Source organism: Mercenaria mercenaria, unplaced genomic scaffold (assembly GCF_021730395.1).
Source record: "Mercenaria mercenaria strain notata unplaced genomic scaffold, MADL_Memer_1 contig_1257, whole genome shotgun sequence".
In the NCBI taxonomy this organism is placed as follows: domain Eukaryota; kingdom Metazoa; phylum Mollusca; class Bivalvia; order Venerida; family Veneridae; genus Mercenaria; species Mercenaria mercenaria.
Window position 1 is genome coordinate 1 of NW_026459236.1, and position 22,716 is coordinate 22,716.

Here is a 22,716-nt window from a genome sequence, read left to right on the forward strand (position 1 = left end):
ATCCATATGCGTGTTGGTCTGGACAGCGCTGGTGTTGTTCCTGACCAATGTCATGATGCCTCCTTTTCGTCTGCCAATTCTGTCACAGCGAAAACACTGGTATCCTCTGACTTAGAAGGATTTCTCTGGCTGTAGGTGAGTTTCCTGAATGCAACAGACATTGATGTCTTTCTCATGGAGGATATGCTCAAGTTCAGCTTCCTTGTTGAAGACACCCTCCGCATTCCAATGCATCAGCCTGAAAGGTTGATGCGAATTGGTTCTTCTCCTTGGTATGTTCCTCCTTCTTCTCTTTGCATGTTGTGGATTGAAGGAGGGACCCCCAGTAGCTGTGGGTGGACTCTGTCGAGGTTCAGAGCCCGGCACTGAATCCCACTGGAGGGACCTCTGAGATTCAGCACCACATTGTTGAATACCGGGTGGCTGTGAATATTTCAATTCTTGAATATTTGTACAGAAAATATGAACTCGTGAATTCACTATGTTGTGAAATTTTGAATAAGTGAAATCTTGAAATTGTGAAATTCGGAAGTATTGAAATCTTGAATAATTGAAATCGAGAATTTTTGAAATAGTGAATTACTGAAACATAAAATAATTGAAATTTTGAAAATTGAAATCATGAAGTATTCAAATGCAATTGAGAATTCTTGAAGTAGTATTTGTGAAATCATGAAATCGTAAATAGTTGAATTTTTGAAAATTTGTCATGAGATATGGAAATCGTGAGTTCATGAAGTTGTTAAATATTTAATAATATAAATCATTGAATTCTTACTTCTTAAGTTATAACAATAATTGAAAACTAAATTATTTTTGAAATTGTGAATTACTGAATTATTTAATAGTTGAAATATTGAAATCATGAAGTGTTGTATTTGCATGCATGAAAATAGTGGTAAGAAAAAATTTGATTCGTGAAAAAAAAAGAAAAATGGATTTAGTATATGTATGATGGACTATAAACATTAAATGTAAAGAAAATTTAAATTATTATATTAATATGCTTTAAATGGGCAAGAAGTCAGAGAAAAGGGGTGCAGCACGCTCAAGATCTTAAAAGAGAACTGTTTCACAGATATCACCAAATAAAGTGAGCGAAACTCAAGAAGTAAAAAGATTCGCTAATTGTTACGCTTCACCAAATACCAAAATGTCCGAGCAGTCATATGTACAACCAGTTATGAACGCAAATAATCCCTTGAATACACAAAACCCACCAAATATGAACAGTAGTGCCCAAAACATGAACAACTGATATACAATGAACAACAGTCCAAGAATGAACAATAGTTTACGAAACCCAAACCAGTGTTACCAGGAGCATTTGCATTATACGTATACTATATCTTATTCACAACAACCAAAACTCAATGTCCCTTTACCCCCAAAGTACAATCATATGATCATGGATAAGCTTGAATCAATGGATCAACGGTTCAGAAAATTGGACAGTTACAAGAATCTACGAGAAGGTCGGGTCTTTGAGCTTACAGTCGGAAAGCTTAGAGTCGGACTTAAATGCGCAGCGGCACAAGTTAAATGAAATGGAAGAAAGGCTCAATTACGATACAAACTTTTGCCTGGAGCTTAACCAAAGGAAAAACGAAACTAAAAAACAATCAGGGAAAGTAAGTTATATAATGAACGTGTGTGCAAAAACTAGGAAACCCTAAAAAATGAAAATCAGTTTCTGAATAGTGAATTTCTTGAACTGCAAGTACGATGTATGAGATACAATATACTCTTTTTGTTTTGGATTTCCTGAGGAAAATTATAATGAAGCCCGGAAAGGAGAAAATTGTACAAGTAAATTAATGGATTTTTTTTCAAAACCAACCTAGAAATTCACACGGCACCTGAAAGAAGAAAGGTCAATCGCCTGCATCTTGGGAAACACAAGGCGGGAAAAAAGACCAATAGTGGCAAAGTTTAACTTTTACCAAGACACACTACTCGTAAACCAATTAGTGTATGACAAAATGGACATACTACCTTTAACTGTCCGAGGCCGAAAACCAATAATAAAAGCCAAACGCTTTAACGGCGGAGTTGTTTAAAGATGTAAATAAAACAACACCAAAATATGTATTCAATAAAAAAAAAGAAAAACAGCTATTGATCATAACTGGTACATTGATAACAAGAAATTAGAAAGTGTTGAAACATTTTGCTACCTTGAAGTTAATTTCAAAAACAATGGGTCAGTGGTAGATGCGATGAAATCCTTAGCAGAACAGGCAGTAGAGGGACATTTGATGGTGGACTGTGGAAGGCTATTCCATAACCTTATGGAGTCGGGAAAGAATGACCGCTGGTACACCAGAGTACGTGCGTATGGCACAAGGAAACGCTGATTGTGCCCCCTGGCTGAAGTAATGGTTTGCAGATGCATCAGTGGGATGTCAACAAGACCATGAACTATTTTAAATATCTGTATGACCTTTGAGTGTGCTCTTTGTTCTTGCAATCTCGGCCACTGGAGTTGTCGCAGCATGTCTGTGACACTGCTGATGCTGCTAAAGTCTTAACAGACCATCCTTGCTGCTGTACGTTGTGCCATTTCCAGCTTGTAGATGTTAGTTGCCGTAAATGGATCCCAGATCACATGGGAGTACTCTATATGAGGGCGTATTGAAGTTGTAGAGCATAACTAATTCGTCTTTCTAGGACAGTGTTAAAGGTGTCTATGTACAATTGATCTGGTGTTATTGGCCTTCTTGACTATTGTGCCTATATGACGGTCCAAGCTCAAGGTCTTATAGAAATTTTCGCCCAGGTATTTTGCTTTGTTAGTTTCTTCAAGTGTATGTCCATGGATTGTATATGGAGCTTTGATTAGTCTACCCTTGTTAGTAATATGTACGAGTTGGCACTTTTGCGGATGGAATTGCATCAACTAGTCGCTCTCCCAGCGCTGTAAGCTATCTTAATCCTGCTGCTGGAGAGCCTGCAAATATGTCTGATTTGATATTTCAGTAAACAACACAGTACTCTGCGAATAGTCTGACAGTTGAGTTGGATGACAGGTATTCTGGAAGGTCATTTATGAATAATAGAAAGTTTCGCATGATCGTCTTTTGCGGAAGCCATGCTGGATGTCGGTTAATATCGAATGTTTATCCATATGATATATTTATTTGACTGAGTGTTCCAGAAGTTTACAAGTGATTGATGTCAGTGAAACAGGTCAGCAGTTTTCAAGCTTATTTCTACTTCTTTTTTTTTGAAAACAGGTGCCATGACGGTGGGGTACTATCTTACCAAAGAATAGTCGAAAATATTTTGATAGAACATGAGTTTTTCTCTCTGTACAATGTTTGTTTACAATCGACTTTATTTTGTGTTGTCGTAGAAAATTATAGCTGGAAGTAAGGTATGTTCTGATAAAAAACGATTAAACTTTATTCTCCGATAATTATAACAGCTAGTTCTAGTCTGGATAGGACGATGGAACTTTCTTACCAATGAATAGTTGAAATATTTCAATTATTAAATATTTCAGTATTTCAGTAATTCAAAATTTAATAAAATTCTCGATTTCAGTTATTTAAAATTTCAATAATTCAGAATTTCATGAATTCAAGATTTCAATTATTTGATATTTCACAACTTGATTTTACGATTTCCATATTTCATGTCAAAAATTCAAGAATTCTATTATTCACGATTTCATGATTTCACAAATACTACTTTAAGAATGCTCGGTTTCGTTTAAATACTTCATGATTTCTACTTCACGAATTCATAATCAGAAAGTATGATCATTAAAATGGTCTTACAGTTTCCTTAGTCGTGCTCTTAAAAGTTAGGCTCTTGTTGCTCTGACTTCAGACAAGTTGTTAAGTACATTGGTGTAATTGTACCTTAAATTTACCTTAATTTTATGTTTTGCTTTATTTATCTGTTACTTTTGCACTAATGTTAGAGCCTTTCACAGAGGGGTTTTTATTTACATTGTGTTGTTTAACTTGTAGAAAATAGGGTAAGTGCGAGGTTGGCATGCCCTAAACGGGTTTAAACCCCAAGTTTCCTTTATTAAGGTTACTGACCGTTCCAAGGCAGTGCCCCTATTTTCAACAGGTTGTTTTGTCTGTCTTGTATTGTGTGTTGCGTATGTTTTCTTGTTTGTTGTAAGCGGTTTTCCTCCGCCCTACTCCCCCTTTTGCCCTCTCCTTCCCATTGCATTTCACTACTTTTTGCATTCCCCCTTTACTTTTAGTAAGTTTTCGTGGCTTCTCTTTGTTTTGGCAGTCGAATCCTAAGACGGTACTTGATTGTTTTTTCCTACTTATAAGCTTGTGAGTCTATAACGGTGCCCTACTGTTTTTTTTATGTGTTGCTTATTCGTTTTTCTATGTTATTCAGTCGATCGTCGTTGTGTGTTCTTCTTTGGTACATGAGTGTTTGCGCTATTGTGGTTTACGTTGTAGTGCGACTGTTTCTAAAGAACATGGCATTCCCTTGTATATTCGTCCTTGTTCAACTTTCCCTTTCGGATTCCTCCTCCACCCCGACCCCATTTCGCTCCTTACCATTTTCGTCCCCTTTATCAATATTTACCTTATATTAATAGGTACTTGTTGGATGTTTGAAGCCACCCAGGCCCAACTATGTAAATGCGTGGCTCTGGGGCTTACCTATTTTTTTTTAATTCATTTGAATTTGCAAGGATACCATTCAGAGAGTTACAATTACTGTATGCATGTTCAGAAATAATCATTCTAATCATAGTATGATATTATAATATAAAATTATTATGCTTTCTTACCTCATGACAGAATTAAAAGACCCACATTGAGCATACTTCAGACTTTTAGATAATCAAATAAATATCATTCGTTTCACAGAAAGAAATGGATCGATTATTGCAACGGAAAAGGAAAGAAAATTCAACATTAATAAATGCGTTTCTCACCAAGCGTTTGCAATCAATGTATGACAATGTGATCGGACGACCTATCAGCAACAAGTATGTGAAGCCTGGAGGATTTCGAAAATACAAATTGGAAATGGACAGGTTAAAAAGGCAATACAAAGCCGAAATGAAAGGAGTTAATGAATATGAAGTAAGTAAATAATAATATTATTATATATTTATATCATTATACATTATAGCGTGAAAAGAAATTCAAATACTTACGTTTTGAGTTAAACAACGTTTTATTCTACTAGAAATGGTGAATCGAATTAATAAGATATTCCAATAAATAATCGCTTAATTAATAAAAAGTTAGTTACTAAGCGTGCTACAACTTTGATTTAATTATGTTCCTGTATATATAACGTCGTGCTTGTGATTGAAAATCAGTTGATATCAAACTTTGTATCAACTTTGACAACCTAATGAAGATTCATTCACATCCCAACAAACAAAAGGGTGACAGAAGTCTCAAAACTTCCTATCTGAACTAAAATGATGTTTTGTATTAAATTATTTGTATTCAAGCTTCTATTTGCGATAGAGCGAGTAGTATCTCAGTTGCAACATAAAACTAACCTCACGGTATAATTTCGAAAGTCCGAAGTAAGTTACATCAATCTTAAGGTAGATTTATTACCATTCCTTCCTCTTGGACTTGTTTTCTACAACACGGTAATGCAGCGGTCCGGAAAATATCTTGCACACATATTTGTCGTTCTTTGTTATGAAAAAATTGAAATGAATAAAAGTGATGTAGCTCCAGCTATGGTTTGCTATCCATTTTTCCCGTTGTTTCTAGTCCGCATTAGCCCTCATATTACACTTCTCGCACCAAACAGCTTTTAGATTGTTTGTTTACATAACTTTCTCCCTGGAAATTTAAAGTTTTGTATTTGCGCTTATTGTTTAACATGTTTAAGTATTTGTAGTCTTACCAATACCTCTGGAAGAAAAATTATGTGATTTACATTTTGCTTCATGTGTTTCTACATATCGCTTTAATTCATCCTTCTGACAAGATATCTGACATTCTCTTCCTCTTTCAATTTATCGTGTTTACCTAACATTCTTTTCCTATTGTCCATTACCGTCATCTAAATACCGCGAAGAAAACAATGTTTTTGTTAAATGCGCATATCCCATTAAATTGCTCGTGATTCTTTGTATTGTTTATCAGCATATCCACCTCATTCACCTATCAGTCTTACATATATGTTTAGAATTCTTATCGATTGTTTGCTTCATTTTGACACATATTTCCTAATAGTTGCTTTTGCTGTCGAATAGCACTACGTCATGTTATTTGCACATTAACTCTGAAACAGATAAACTCTAATATTTAGAGCCAGTGTAGAGTGCAAAACAACAACTTTAAAATAGTGAAGAGTCAAAACAATAACTTAGATACTGATTAATTTTTGGAAATGTACATGTAGACTGCTTTTTATTTCCTGACAAGTTTGGTTTGTTATTATGAGCTATGGTCTCGATATAAGGCGAGAGATTATCAAGTTTAAACAAGAATTTACCTCGTAATTACATTTCAATGAATTGATATCTCGTAATTACAGGGGATATAATTTATCTTAACCAAGAGTCTGTGCATATTTTTAAGAAAATGTATGCTTTAACTATGCAGCTTCAGCAATGAAACTTTGGTTCTCCTTAGGAATATATTTTATTTCTGGCCATAGCAAGGAAATATCTTAATTACGAGATAGTTTGCACTTTCTGGCGTGATATGTTACTTATTATAAGGATATGATTACCTCATAATGACCAAAACGATCTTGTAATTTCTGCAAATTAACCTGTCGAAATGACAATATAATATATAGTAATAATACGTTTTCTCATATCAAGATAATCTTTAACTTAAAAAATGTTTTGTAATCGCAATATCGACATAAAATCTCTAAATACAAAAAAGTATCTCATATGTACGCAGTTATGTTTTCGTTTTTACGATATAGCAGTACCAAAATATTTTTATTTACGTTATCTGTATTCGTAACAAAAAAATGTTACGTTTTAAATAATGAACGACACACAACTTTACATGATCAGAAATGAAATTTATAGATATTTAAGATAAAAAGATATATTTTCAATGTTCATGCTTTCCCAATAGAATAGCAGGGTGTCGGCCGCTCAAGTGTAAGGTATTGGGTTCGAGCCTCATTAGGGTCACGAACTTATCTTTCCAAGTGCCAGTACTGTATGCTCCAGGAAGCGCACTCGGGAGTGTTTGAAATAAGTTTACACGTTAATCGTCATTCAAAGCACAGTATTTATAGGATATAGCTAGATGTATGTTCATATTTTCCCCACCTTCAGTCACTGTTCATGGTTTCACGACTCTAGGTGAAAATTTTAAGCACCTAATGTGTATTTTTCACTGAGTAAAGGACTATAAATCATCTTGCCATGCTGAGTAAATTTCCAAAGAAAACACGAGTTGCAAGCGTGCACATACAAATACCATATACATTTTTATTAATGATGTAATGTTTTATGACTATAGGTGAAGCACTTTTTGATAAACATGAGACATTCAGTTTTGACTAGGTCAAGGGATTCATGGATTCATGTCTATTTTAAGCCAAGGACCATAACTCTGTTCAGGTTTTGTAAACGCCAAATCAGAAAACTAGGTGTGCAACTTCACACGCTGAATAATAGTTTTTACATATTGATGTTTTATGCCTTTAAGTCAAATATTTTTGAGACACATGCGACACAATCTTGAATACCACTTACGTACATTTATGAAAAGTAAGGGCCTTAAGTCTGGTCAAACGGACAGACATCCCGAACAAAATTTAAGTTGCACTATTTCATGCTCTGAATAATCCTATTTGACATAATTTTTACTAAGTCAAGATGGTCCAAAACTTTTGTCTGGCTGAGCGATATCTTGCAAAACTCTTGGAAAGGTGCAAAACTTCACATATTCCCCTTAAGTTTCATATTTCTAGGTCAAATACTTTTTGAGATACGTGCGACACGAATCTATTCCCTTTTATGCATATTTGACTAAGTCAGGGGAGATCCAAATAAGAGCTTCAGATACACAACTTCACATGCTGAAAAACAACCATATGTTGTTTGATGACACTAGGTCAAATTACTGTTTAGGTATGCACGATACAAATTCAGACGGATGGGCGGATAAGGGCTACTCAAAAAGCCCCCTTTCATCCAAAAGAAAAAGGAGGATCACAACTATAGTATAGTATTTTGTACCCTCGCCACTTGTATATTTAAATTTGACTTGATGTGGGATGGAATAATTGTTTAGATCTTCGTTCGCAACTACATTGTCAGACCAGTAGCCTTGAAGAAACTTGTGGTTTGCCGCAGATCCTCAATGCCTCCATACAGTTTCTGGTGTATTGCGGTATCTACCGGCCAAGTCGCAGCTCGCTCCTGGTCATGCCTTTTACATCTGTCAAGTATATGCTCTGCAGTCTGATCTTCCTCACCACATGGGCAAGTTGACGTTGGTGCCGGTTTGTATTTCTTGGACACATGAGCATTGCATTTGTTGTGTCTGTCGAAGCCTGACAAGCATCACTGGTTCAGACCAATCAAGGAGATGAAAAGAATCTTTCTCTATCCTTGGTCTCGTTAGCGCTTTGATTATGGTAACTTTCTCCTTGTAACTCACAGGTTTTGTTGAATGTTCTGACAGAGCTCTTAGTTTTGCCAATTGGCCTGCCTCTTTATTGCCTGAAAGTCCACAATGGGACTGAATCCACTAAAGTACTACTTCGCAGGTTATGCTTAGGCTCTGCATTTTCCTGTCTAGCTGCGGAGCTTTATTATTGACCAGAGCTTCCATGACAGACAGTGCATCAGTGAGAAAGACGACTGAGGAGCTTTCTTCTGCCGAGTCATCAACCATTGAGACGATCTTCATGTGTGCTTCAGTATCTGCCTTGTAATTTTTTTTGCTGCACTGTTTTCCTGTGGCTGCATGTAGTTATTCACTTTTGCCAGAAGGGTATTGAATGAAAACTCTTGCTCCTCCTTCTTTGATGATGCATGTGGCTGATCCATCTGTATAGACATGAGTCCATGTTTCCGGAGGATAGTCTTCATTGAACATAGCAAGTGTGAGGCTCTTCCAAATATCTTCATTCTCTTGCTGTCTGCGGTCAAGACGGGGAGCAGCAAGTCTCACAGTCACGTAGGACAGATCATTCGCTAGTGGGTTGATAATGTCTTCACTACCTAGGCGAGTTGGTGGTATGTTCAGCTCCGTTTTGAACTCTCGATTGAGTTTCTATGCCTCTCGAACGAAGCTGATACGGTTGAGCCAATTTTTGGTGTAGCCATCCAACTTGGCTTTCATGGGATAGTCTTGAAAAGACCGGAACTTCTTTAATTGAAACAGGACCTTTGCATGTCTCCTGTCTAGCAATGGCTGTGTGCCTGTCAACTTTTCCATGATGGAGATTGGTGTAGACTTTGTAGCACCTGTCATGATCATCAATGCTTGGTTTTGAACCTTGTCTAGAGCCTGTTTCTTAGTTTTGGCAGTAATGGACCAGGCAGCTGAACTATACTCTAATGGGGTCTCACTGTTCCTTGATATTGTTATTATGACAGGATGGACGAACTGGGGACAGTAACTACCAGAACAACTTAACACTCATTACAATATTAACAAGTTTATTAACAAAAAAATATTATTTACAATGAATGAAGGAAAAAACTAATTAGAAATCAAGAACGAAGAATAAAATTTTTAAAAAAGATCTGTGCTCAGTGTCTGTTTTCTATAAGATGTTCAACCCTATTAATTACAGTTCATTTCTATATATCTTGACGTTTCACAGGTGTTTCCTTTTACTTCAAACTTAAAGTAGCACTGAGAACTAATCTTAAAATAATGTTCCGCTAAACGTTGAAAGCGGTGACTCACTTTTGGCTCCCCATGTCCGGTGTTTGGAGTTGTTTGTATCACTGAGTTGTCTCAACTGACTACAAAAATCAGCATCTTGTCGGTTAAGGCACAACTATGGGACGAAGGATCTCTGCGCTGGAAAATCACATCCAGGCGTGTAACGACAAATTAACATCGGGTAAAATATTTCCAGGTTGCGACATTATCAGGTAAAAAGTCTTCCGGTGGAAGAAGCAAAAAAAAAAAATAACATATGGTAAGCACCAAACCAAATACAAATATGGGAATAAAACTGCTCCTTTGGGTAAACCATTCTTCCGTAATCTCCCATAAATAATACGTGCTACTTGTACAACATAAACGTGCTACTAAGTTCATACGTCACGTGAATACAATACGTCACTTATTACTTCAATGATTTCTCAAATTAATTACTTACAAGTCTAAAGTTTAGGTATGAAAAAGATATGAAAAGATTATGATGAAAAGAATATAGATAAGATGATAATAACTGTAGCTATTATTTACAACCACAAATTAACAACGTTATACAATATGTATGGCTGTATTTTCGACTACCATTCAACACCTGGCACACAATGATTTAAAATTACAATAACATTATAGGTACACGGTACTAGACTTGTCAACCCTTACATTTATACATTACAATGAAATGCAGTGCCGGCGTTCCATAATTTATAATGAAAAGATAATAAGGTAACTTTCTAATTACTATAAAACACAATTTCAAATATATTGTAGTCGTCGTCGGGTCTTAATTTCAGGATATTATTATATTTGCAATTGTCCAGGCTTAAGTTACAGGATGGCGAGCTATTTGGTATAGAGATGATACGGTAGCGATTTTTTTATACAGGCCGAATGCGAAACTACCTAACATCACACAAAGACAGATGTCTATTTTATACTTTTAATATTGTATTAACTAAATCAAATACAACAATGCTCTAATTTAATGAGACTTATTATGCAATGTTACCCTTGGTGTGAGTTTCCACAACGTACCACAGTGTTACTATGTTTGATATAGGGGAAGTATGTACGTCTATTAAGGAAATGTAAACTTTTAGCGGATTTTGAGTTTTTAGTGGCGATCTCGTTCTTTTTCGCGAATAACCAGAGTTTACACATACCAAATGTAAATAAATATGCTGGCGGATTGATGTATATACAAATATGTTGAATCTTTGGCGGATTATGGCGGATGGCGGATTTTAACCTGTGACGCGTGACCTATTGCCCATGTCTGACGGGTGGAAAGCTAATAACTGACGTCTGCGCTCGTATTTATTAGCTTTCAAACGTTGGAATATACTACTGAAATTGTCCCGCCGTCAAACTTTCAAATGCACTCTCGTCAAATCAGCAACGATAGCGGAAACGATTGACCAATCAAAACGTTACGCTATACTTAGAACTGTCATGGCTCTTACGCCTCGTGAAAAGGAAGATCCGCTTAGCATTCCGCTTAAATAAGATTGTTCTGCATTTATATAATTAATGCACAAATGATTTACAGTCCGATATTGAGCAGACGATACAGTATCTGAACATACTTAGGGTAGTTTTGTTGCATTACGGTAGTTTTTGGTCGTTTGCCTGGAAAACGGCACTTGTTTCCGCTAAAATTCTCTGATATATATAAACATCAGCAGCGAATTGTGTGAATTCTACAAAATGATACACGAAAATGCGTACTTGCAGTAAAAGTACTAATATAGATTTACATCTCTTCTGTTTATTGTGGTAAATGTTTCATCTGTTTATAATTTATTTGTGATTGCAATGTAATTTCGCGACCCGAATGGGTTTGACAGTGTATTATACTAAGTTCAGGACATATTAGGAGCACTTTTAACTAAAATCATGGAGTGCTGGTACCATTTGTAAATTAGAATTTGTATAATGCCTATGCTGCAGATTTCATGTCAGGAAAGTTTCGTTTACACAAGACTTGACATGTTTGGAATTATATTATCGAAACAGTTTAGATCCCTCTTTCGAAATAAATAGTTACAAAAGTCTAAAAAAAAAAAGATAAATAAGCCTGACATACCGAAACTAGCTTATATCTTGCCGAAAAGTAAATGTTTTACAAAATTCTGTAGAATGAACAAAGATTTACTAAATAAAAATTGTAAATTTAAAATTATACAAAAATCTAACAAATAAATTTCTTACCTCGATTGAGCGGAATTTTTACCAAGAAAATCAAAATGATATAATTTCGTCTGTCAAAAATGTTGTTCACTAAAAATATCTAGTCGAGTCTATTTGAAGGTTTATGTCCCGCCAAATATTGGATTTTCACGGGACTCACGGCATATGTGTGAACTCTTGCTATTTCGATTTTCACGGAAATCACGACATAGCCGTGAAATCCTATTACTTTCGCGCCGATGTTAGTTTGACAAGTTAAGGCTCGTTATAGTGGTTTGGGGGATAAAATAAAAAAAATACTGCATTTTGAAAAATATCAACTTTCTTACTGAACCGAATTTAATAAAATTTACATGGAAATTTAAGTTATGAAATACAGAAAACCATCAGATTATTTTATGTGTAAAATCTGACATTTGCCTAAATAACTCAAAGATTTATAAAAAGATGATGGAATATCTGCATTTAAACTACAGATACATTGAGGTCAATATATCATTTTGTGAAAATTATGTATATGTCATTTGCCCCTTAAGCAATTTCGTTTACTGACCTAGTTTCAAGAGATCATGTAAATTTTATTCTTGCATACCAGATGGGGATTTCCGGTATCTTTACCGGTGCTGGAAAAATCCATCTTACACCCCGGGGTGTAAGATGACTCCAGTTCTATAATTGACGTATTACGAACTACATATATGTAGAAGATTTATGTAGTAATATGTATTTTATTTAAAAAACGGAATAAAAATTCAATACCTTGACAGTTCCTATTGGTTCCTGATAGTATATTTCTCGATTCAAATCACATTATTTTATCAAAACTTCATAACGTTACGCTGCAACTGATAAAACAAAATCGGAACTAAACATTGTTATTTGTTCTGAAACGTCATGCCGTCTTTCCTGTTTACGGACGTTGGTTTCCCGCGCTTTGTTTCAATCACTGCCATATGAAATAGTTCTAAAAAGAAAGCCGTTGGATTGATTTTATTTTTATTATTATTTCTTGTAATCGGTATGCAAGAAAAAGATTCTGTCACTGGTTAGGATAGGTGCAGATGGAAATATCCGGCTCTCGGGTAATTGTTTAGGCGGTAACTCGGCAAGGAGCCTCGTTACTGCCTAAACAGTTACCCTCTAGGCCGGATATTCCCATCTGCACCTACAGCAAGTGAAAGAATCTTATAATCCTGAATATTCTATTGTGTTCTTCAACAATATTGATAGATAGTGTATGACAGTTATTTTTAGAAAAGGATTGTCCTTGATTTTTTCAAAATGTTCTTTTCATTCTTAGTTTCATGAAAATTCTGGAGCCTTCCATGATGATACAATAGATAGGTTGATGTCTGACGTTAGAAGAACTAAAATCTACGGTATAAAACTACGATTACAGATATTGACGAAACTTTCATGTACTTCTAAATAACAAAATATGACCAGTTTGGATATTCGATACTTTTGAGGATTATTTTAAGGATTTATATTAACTATTTCTGGGTTAAAAGAAAAGTTATCTTTGAAAGAGGATAAATTATAAATTTTTAGATATACTTATGTTACATTTGAAGAAATTTGAAGGAGAAAGCAGAACAAGGATGAACAACCAAATTATTTCAACAAGAAACCCTCTTCTCCACAAAATAATTCTTGGTTCTTCTCTGGTAATAATTCTTATACAGGAAGTTCTCAGAAATCAGAATTTTAAGGTAATACACATGCTGAAAATACAGGCAATAAACTTGATGAAAAACCCTTGTCTCTACCTTCTTGCAGTTATTGCAAGAAACCTATATCTCTCATTATTTTTCTCTAAAGAGGAAACAAGGAAGAGATGAGGCATCACCTACGGGCCTAACATCTTTGAAGTCTAAACCCAAGCCTTGTACTAATAACAAAACTGTTATAGGGGTCAAGGACGTCAATTCTGATTCTATCATAGAGGTTTATGAGCCATTCATATCCGATGGTTCTTTACTTATCACCCGTTCTACTCCTATTTAAATCCTAAGGGATACTGGAGCTTCTCAACCTCTTATTCGTGCAGATGTCCTGCCTTTTTCTGAGAAGACTTCTTCTAGTACAAATGTACTTATTCAAGTGGTGGATTTTGGTTTTATTTCTCTACCACTCCTTTGTGATATTTAACCTTAGATTTGGTTACTGGCCCAGTAACTGTGGATGCTACACCTGATTTACAATTAAAAGTGTCCATTTATCATTAGGAAATGACCTAGCTGGAGATAAGGTTGTGGTAAATCCACTTGTTACTGACACACATTGTTTGGATCAAAAACCTGATCTTCTGTAACAGGAAACGCCTGAGCTTTAACCTTCTGGTGCAGTTACCCGTTCTATGCCTAAGAGAGCCATTGAGAATGAGCATTTGTCAGGCATACTTTTGTCTGCTCCTATTATCAATGAAACATTTAATTTTGAGACAGATAGTTCTGTTTCTTAATATCTGTCTGTTCATCAAACAGACTCTGACTAAACCTATTATCATTCTCTTTTCAATGACCAAGGTCACAACTCGTTGTCAATGTGACAGCTTTTATAGGAACACTCAGAAAGCCAATGTGCCTTTGAAAGAATCCATCAAACATTTAAAAATGTCATTAAAACATATTGCTTTGATACCGAAAAGGACTGGGTTGAAGGTATACATTTTTATTATTTGCAGTCAGAGATACTGTACAAGAATCACCACTTGGCTTCAGTCCATTTGAATTAGTGTTTGGTCACACTGTCCGTAGACCTCTAAAATTAATTAAAGAGAACTCTTTGAATATGCTACAACATGTTTCTGACTTTAGAAATAAGTCAACAAATGCTTTTGTATTGGCACGTTCATTTGCAGTCTGCTCAAAACCAAATGAATTCAAGATATGATCTGTGCTGAAAAGAGAATTTCCAAATCAGATGATAGAGTTTTGGCGCTTTTACTCATCCCTGCTAAACCATTACAAGCTAGATAGTATGGTCCTTATACTGTTGGTATCTAAATTATATCATTAACACTTCTTAGACGCACAAGTAAAAGCAGTTGTGTCATATAAATATGCTAAAAGAATACATTGACAGAAACATTTCTGCCCCACATCCTGTTATTGTTAATTTACCTGTAAGTGAGGAAATTGAAAATTTAACTGAATGTGATTTTAAACAGAGTAACAGCACTGTCCATGGTCGAACAAAACTTCAAAATTTAGATATTCTTCAACACCTGGATGAAAAACTTACATATTGTTAAACCTCAACATAAAGAATAGCTGAAACAACTTATCCACGAATATGAACATTCGTTTCCGGATGTACCTTTTCGAACTGACAAAATTTTTCATGACATTCAACTCACAGATTCTACTCGAAGTAAACAACATCCATACAGAATGAACCCAACAAAACAGACTCGAGTTCGATCCTCAGATGGGGCGTATGTTCTCCGTGACTATTTGATAAACGGCATTGTGTCTGAAACCATTAGTCCTCCATCTCTGATTCATGTGGGGAAGTTGATAGAGTTACTTTCGGAAAACACGTTTGTACTGATACAGAATCCAGGAACACTAGTAAGGTTAGCTTAAGATACTTCAGCGCTCTCGGTTTATATACTGGATTTGGACGGGAGCGCTGAATTTGATTGTTTCATTACACAGTTTTGCCATTCGGTATGAAAAACTGGCCTGCAACATTTTAACGACTTGTAAATTCAATCATTTCTGGACTTTAAGGATGTGATGGATACATTGGTGATGTCATCCTACACGACATTTGGCAAAGTCATCTATCGACTATCAGGGATTCTTCAAGAGAGTCAGTTAGGCAAAGTTGACAATTATTCTATCAAAAAGTGAATTTTGTAAAGTTTGTGTTATATATTTAGGTCATGAAGTGAGACAGGGTCAAGTAAAAACTTTTGATGCTAAGGTTGAATCACTGTCTGATGTTCCAGTTCCAACCAACAAAAGACAACTTATGTCTTTTCTCGGTATGGCTGAATATTACAGAAAATTTTACCACATTTTTTGCATTGCTGAACCTTTAACCAATTTACTTTTTAGAAAATCAAAATTTATCTGGAATGAGAAATGTCACATTTGAAAATTTGAAAGCCATACTCAAGGCCATATTCAATATTACTCCAATAAGTATGACTCGGATATTTAGCATATCTAGGGCAAAGATAATCTTTTAGCAGATGCGCGATCCAGGATTTGGAGCAAGGGCTATATATCATGTAAATATTGTTATTTAGTATCTGTTTTATAATTGTAAAAATGATATATTTAGTATATGTGTTATAAGAGTAAAAATGATTTGTTTTTCATGCATTATGTATGTTTCACTTGTATTGTGTTGTAGAATTAAAAGAACGTTTTATCAAACTTTCTTTTTCTTTAGGTGGGGAGGTGTTATGTATATGTCATTTGCCCCCTAGGCATATTTGTGTTTACTGACCTAGTTTTAAGACATTATGTGAATTGTAATCCATAATATTCTATTGTGTTCTTAACAATATTGATAAACAGTGTATGAGAGTTATTTTTAAAAACGGGTTGTCCTTGACTTTTCCAGAATGTTCTTTTGGTTTTAGTTCAATTCTGGAGCCTTAAATAATACAATAAATAGATTGTTGTCTGACATTAGGACTAGAACCTACAGAATAAAAGTACGATTACAAATATTGATGAAACTTTCCTTTGATAAAATACGACAAGTTTGAATATTGGAACTTTTAAAAGGGTTATTTGAAGGATTTTTATTTAAAATTTCTGGATTTAAAAAGTTATCTTTGAAAGAGGAATCATAAATTTGTGTACAGCTGTAGTTGTTAATTTCCAGAAGTTTGCAAACTGCTGCAGTGCCTAGATAGGTCACCATTTCATTTGTAACTCCATCTAGTCCAGGAGACTTCTTTGTCTTCAACTGCTTAAGAGTATCTGTAGCTCTTGTAGTTTAAGACACTGTTCCATGCATTCTGATGTCACTTGACTTGTCTTCCTTTCTCTTTTTCTCTTCCCTTTTTCGTACCCTGTTTATGGGGGTGTTGGGAACATCTTTGTAGTTGGAAACAAAAGTGTTTGCCGCTTTTCTACCCGTCAATAGTTGCCCATTCTCTTCCATAGTTACGGAGACTCTTCCTGTGTCTTCATCGTTCAGCTGTCTCGTCAATCTCCACAGTTTTTTTCCATCTCGCTCTAGGTTGAGTGAGACTGTTTCATTTCTTCCAGTTTGTACCCGAGAAATTTGGCATTGACTTGTTGTAGAGAAAGGTTACTTTCATCTTAAGAATTGTTTTCTGCTTCCTCGCTGGCTTCTGATAGCTTTGCCTGTAGATTTTTCAACTCATTACTCCATTAGGGCTTATAGTCCTTTCTTGCTCCAATTGGAATGGCGCTATAAGCAGCCTTTAGTTTATTGACGTTGAAGTCTTTGACAACCCGGTTTATGTATCTACCTTCCACTCTTATGTCTTTACAGAGCTCATCGCTCAGACTTTGGTAAAGGTAACATCTGGCCTTCGTGTAGTTCCATCCCCAGCTTCGTGAGTGACTGTTAAAGTCTCCTACAATTATGAACCTGGTTTCATCGGTAGTTATTTTGTCAAGGGACAGTTCTTTGTCACTTGTAGGGTATATATTCACAAATTTCGAGTTGAACTCATTCTTTCTGAGGCTCAGAACTTGGAACTTGGAGTCATCCAAATGCATATTTGTCTAGACAGCACTAATGTTCTTCCTGACAGATGTAATGATGTCTCCTTCTCGTCTGCCAATTCTGTCACAGCGAAAACAATGGTATCCTCTGACTTTGATGGATTTCTCTTGTTGTAGGTGAATTTCATGAATGCAATTATTTGATATTTCAGTGGTTTTTTTATATTACATTTCTTACACTGTAATAACTCCGTCCTCAATTTACGGTTGTTCTGACGGTGATACCAACTAATAACGGGAGCAAATATGTCCCGCTACAGTTGTACAATGTTATCAACTTTGAAGACTTATAAATACGTCATTCATAGGATTCGCCATCGGCTTTTAGCCTGGAGACAGTTGTGCACGACAAGCTGACATCAAGCAGGTCATAATTATTGTTGGGGTGAACATATCAATAATGTTAATTTGTAACATTTATAGGAATCTTTTACTTGTACATACCAAACTGCAAATCATCTATTTGCAACAAAAATATCTCAGTTATATGTTAAGTATTTTATGATAAGCTGTTATATGTTTTCATTAAAAAAAAGATATATATATATTTGAATTAATTTTATATACTTTTGCCTTTTCTAGGTACAAAAAGCATTAATTTACTTTATCGGAAGCAAGATGGTGCGTGAGAATGAATTAATGATGTCTGAAGAATTGCCAGAGGAAAATGAAACTTGTGGTAAGAAGAGTAATTTACTAAGTTTAGATATGGTGTCAGAAAGTACTTTAAACAAGCAAGTCTAGAAATTTGTATTCACGCAAAAATGAAGTAAAAATAATGTGGAAAAAACAAAGATGAAAGTTAGAAACGTTATTTTTTTATACAAAACAATTACATAATAAGAGAAGTAGTATCCATTAAAAGCTTTTATGTCATAAATTGTTTCAGAATTACTTCTTTATTCCATTTTCTTACAATTTGTCTTCAGATCAACTTATCCCCTTTGTTGAATGTCATTTAGAGGCAAAATGCCCACCGTTACCTACTATTCTTAAGAGAGAATCGAAAAGTCAAGTAATCAGCCAGACACTTTTTAAAAAATTTCAAATTTTATAGAAAATTTTGTATTGCTTGATTTTGTCATTTTTTATAGTAAACATAACCTTATTATCCAATTAGCGTACGTCTCATTGACTCTTACGGGTTTTCCTATACTTTTTTTCAACCAATCCAAAGCCGGCTTTCAATAACAGTATCTGACCATATGAGTACACCGCTCAAGATTATCTTAGAATTTTTTCAACTGGATTTTGTTCAAGTAAAATATCTGAGTCGTCAAGCTCAAGTTCACAATCATGTATGTAAAGTACGTTTTCTTTGAGCAGTGGCGATGAAAATTACCTTTATTTAATAATTGTTTCTTGAAGAAGACTATCATTTGTGTAATGACCTCATATCCAATTTTCGTCAACTACGCAGCAGCACGTAGCTTACGTACCGGAATAATGTCATCAAAAAAATGGAAGATAAAAATGACTCATTGTGTTGAAATAAAATGCAAAATGATGATATATTGCTATTTTATATGACAACCTTACGTTACATGATCAGTATATGTTCTGATTCTTCTGTATAATATTTAATATGTTTGAATTGCTTATAAATGTAATAACTTAACGATTTTCGATATTTTAATTTCATATAAAATCGTTTGCTATTCAGAACCACTTACTTTGATTCAAAGAGAGGCGAATGAGCTACAGCAAACATGTCAAAGTGTCGCAACGGATGTGCTGTATAAGTCTGAGCTATCTCTACAAAAGTTACGTGCTACAACAAAAGAAAACATCACGAAAACAGATGCATCATATCAAACTATACTGAATGAGCTAACGAGAACCATGGAAATCCTTGAAGAGCTGGCATTGGGCATTAAAATGCAACAACAGTCCGAAGAAAAGATGTTCTTGAAACATCTTGAAGATCTGAGAATGGAAAAACCTCTGAACGAGGAAGATGAAAACAAGAGCCTAGAATTGCTTCTTGAGCAATTGTCCTACGTGTCCTTTTCTGAAGACCTTGACTTTTAATTAAGTGTTGTCTGATGCATTCAACATTTGATAGGATAATAATTTTTTCTAGCCTCATATCATATTACATCATATTACATGTTTCCGGTGATTATTTTGATATAACGGTCGGTTAAAATTGAAACATTACATCCGTTGTTAAAATATTAACATTGTAAGTAACATTGCGAACCAACAAGGAATTGTGTTACATTATCACAGAAAATGATTTAATAACGTCTATGAACAGGCTCCATCAAACCGAGCCTGCAACCTATCTATGCCCCCGAAGGGAGGCATTTTGTTTTCAACTGTCCGTCCGTTCGTTAGTTCGTTCGTTCGTCACAACGTTAACTTTTTGCATGAAGGCGCTTCACTGGCGAACCACTGCACCCAGGACATTCAAACTTCACATGCTGATAGTACTTATTGAGTACACGACTCCTACTGACTATGGGGTCACCAGGTCAAAGGTCAAGGCGCTGTTGGGGCATTTGTCACCATTAATGACAGCTCTTGTTGTTTTTGCCGTGTTGAGCGACCTGTGAAGTTTTCTATTTTACATTCAAACGGGATTGTACAATTGCAAATGAAATAAAATTATAAGGAGCGAAATAATGATGTTTTATCTCATAATGATCATATCTATAAATCAAATAATAAAAAAAACATAGAATGTTCCGGTAACAAATCTAACAACAAAACATCAAATCTCAAAATTTACCTGATATTTGGAAATATAAAAATAATGGTACATTTTTATAAATCTCAATTTACTCGGAAAAGGAAAACTAGTGTAGAAAAAAAGTAGAATAGATTTTTGTCTAGTTGAATCTTATTTTCAGCACCCATATTCGCCATACTCTTATTCAGCACACTGGTCACATGGCAATTTTCTTAAAGTTAAATGTTCTAAATAAAGGCGGTTATAGCTTTTGGAAATGAGATAATGCTCATTTAAAGAATCCAGAGTATAAAACCATTGAAACTAAATTATCAATTCTGTAAAATACAGTAAAATTACATGAATGTAATATGTATGTCGCAGAGCAGCAATCGTAATCCGTTTAAATTTTTCTATGTTGTTGTTATGAAATATGAAATACAGGAAAATAAATTAAGGAGGTAGGTTACCTTAATATTTGTATGTGCGCATGCCCAACCGGAAGCTAACGTCACGATTTACGACGACGTTTACGACACACTAAATGTGTTTGTATATGCATTCTTCTGAAAATAAAATCATGTACCTGTCTCCGATCTGATGCTTAATGGTTTATTAATGCAGAAATAATTAATAAATTGCCGCAGAAACGCTTCAAAACATTGTTGCCTTAAAATGACGTCATTGACGTCATTACTTTACGTGTCAGTTGCCGCGCAAAATTAATAGCTTTTATTTTGAAAGGACGTATTTTTGTGCATTTTTTTATTTGAACTATTTTCAAACTGCCATTATTTGCTGAAATATTTTTTATGAGTCTTTCGCCCTAAAAATGATCAACATTTTGCTTCTTTTATGTAGTTATATTGAAATGTTATGCGGAATTTAAGAAAATGGATGATGGTAATTTATGTTATTGGGAATATAGGTGGGTGAAAGGTTACCTATTACGGCCATTTTCAAATAAAAGTTGGGCAGTCTGATTTGTAATACCTATTTTTCAGTGTCCGTTGATAATTTGTTACTCATATACTAAATCTAAGCTCTAAAATTGCTGAAATTTCACTGACAGTCGAAAATTGTGGTTTCTTAAATTAAATTGATGTTACCATGGAAACGAATCCCGTGACCTATATATCTAAATGTAAAATTCAAAAGCGTTGACACTGGTCTATTTAAGGGACACATTTTCGGCTTTTTATTTGCATTTCAACAATATCCATGAGAATCATTGCAGTATGCAGAACGACTTTTCCATAAAAATGTCAAATGAGGGGTACTGCTGTAAGTATTTTAAGCTGTGAAATTTATTTAAATAAATGCAAATAACACGGAAATATTACTTACCTTAGAAATAAGATGTTTTAAAGCTAAACTAACATGAAAGATAGTTTTATTTAATATTTTTTATAAGAAATTACGATAAAAATCAAGATATAAGCTATTTTAAACATCTCTGTTGCCATGGTTACTTTAAACTTTAAGAAAAATAAGGTACCATGTAAAGGGCTTGGTATTTTGCTAATAATATTACCCAAATATTCCCTGTTGGTCATTAACAGAATGGCACTGAAGCCGTCGAAAAACCCGTTTTCATACATAGCTGTTTAAAAATGAGAGAAAATGCGTTACCATGGAAACACGAGCCCCGCGACATATACATTTTAAGTTTATATTAGAAAGCTTACGCGCATACTAGTAAAATTATCAATTATGCAGACTTCTACGGATAACAATGAAACCAAAATACACTGAAATGTGTTAAAAATCCGTATTTTCCTTCTTCTTTCAATATAAAATACTTTTGGAGGGTCATGTACTTCAAACCTTAATAAAAATTTTACTTGAAGGGACAGAGATAAACAAAATTGAGATTGTAGCAGTTAAAACATTAAATTACACGAAATACAAAAAATTGCTGCGGTTCAACTAATCTGAATTTACCCTGGTAACAAGGTAACCTACCTCCTTAATACAATATGTATGTCGCAAATCAGCAACTTTGAAGATTACGTTAATTGTAAATTGTAGTAAATTATAGTACACATATGCACCTATAATCATGTTTAGAGTTTCTGAAAGTCTGAAAACTTTTTATGCCCCCATGAGTGGCGGGCGCATATAGATCTAGTTTTGTCCGTGCGTCAGTGCATGCGTGCGTGTTTGCGTCCGTGCGTCTGTCCGAAGTTCATCATGCGCATAGCTCAAAATTTTTCATATAAATTGATGAAACCTTGCATGAGACTTTATCATGATATCATCATGCGGACCTACTATTTTTTGTCTGGCTCCGCCTCTT

The 22,716-nt window shown here is 34.8% G+C and overlaps 1 protein-coding gene across 1 annotated transcript; it reads left to right on the plus strand.

Annotated features, from left to right (window-relative positions):
• The first annotated feature begins 4,851 nt into the window (after positions 1 to 4,851).
• On the plus strand, positions 4,852 to 19,857 carry LOC128551549 (uncharacterized). Its single transcript, XM_053532450.1, has 3 exons — positions 4,852 to 5,069; positions 18,326 to 18,422; positions 19,407 to 19,857. The coding sequence occupies exons 1-3, from the start codon at positions 4,857 to 4,859 to the stop codon at positions 19,772 to 19,774; spliced, it is 678 nt and encodes a 225-aa protein (XP_053388425.1). The 5' UTR covers positions 4,852 to 4,856; the 3' UTR covers positions 19,775 to 19,857.
• Positions 19,858 to 22,716: the final 2,859 nt, after the last annotated feature.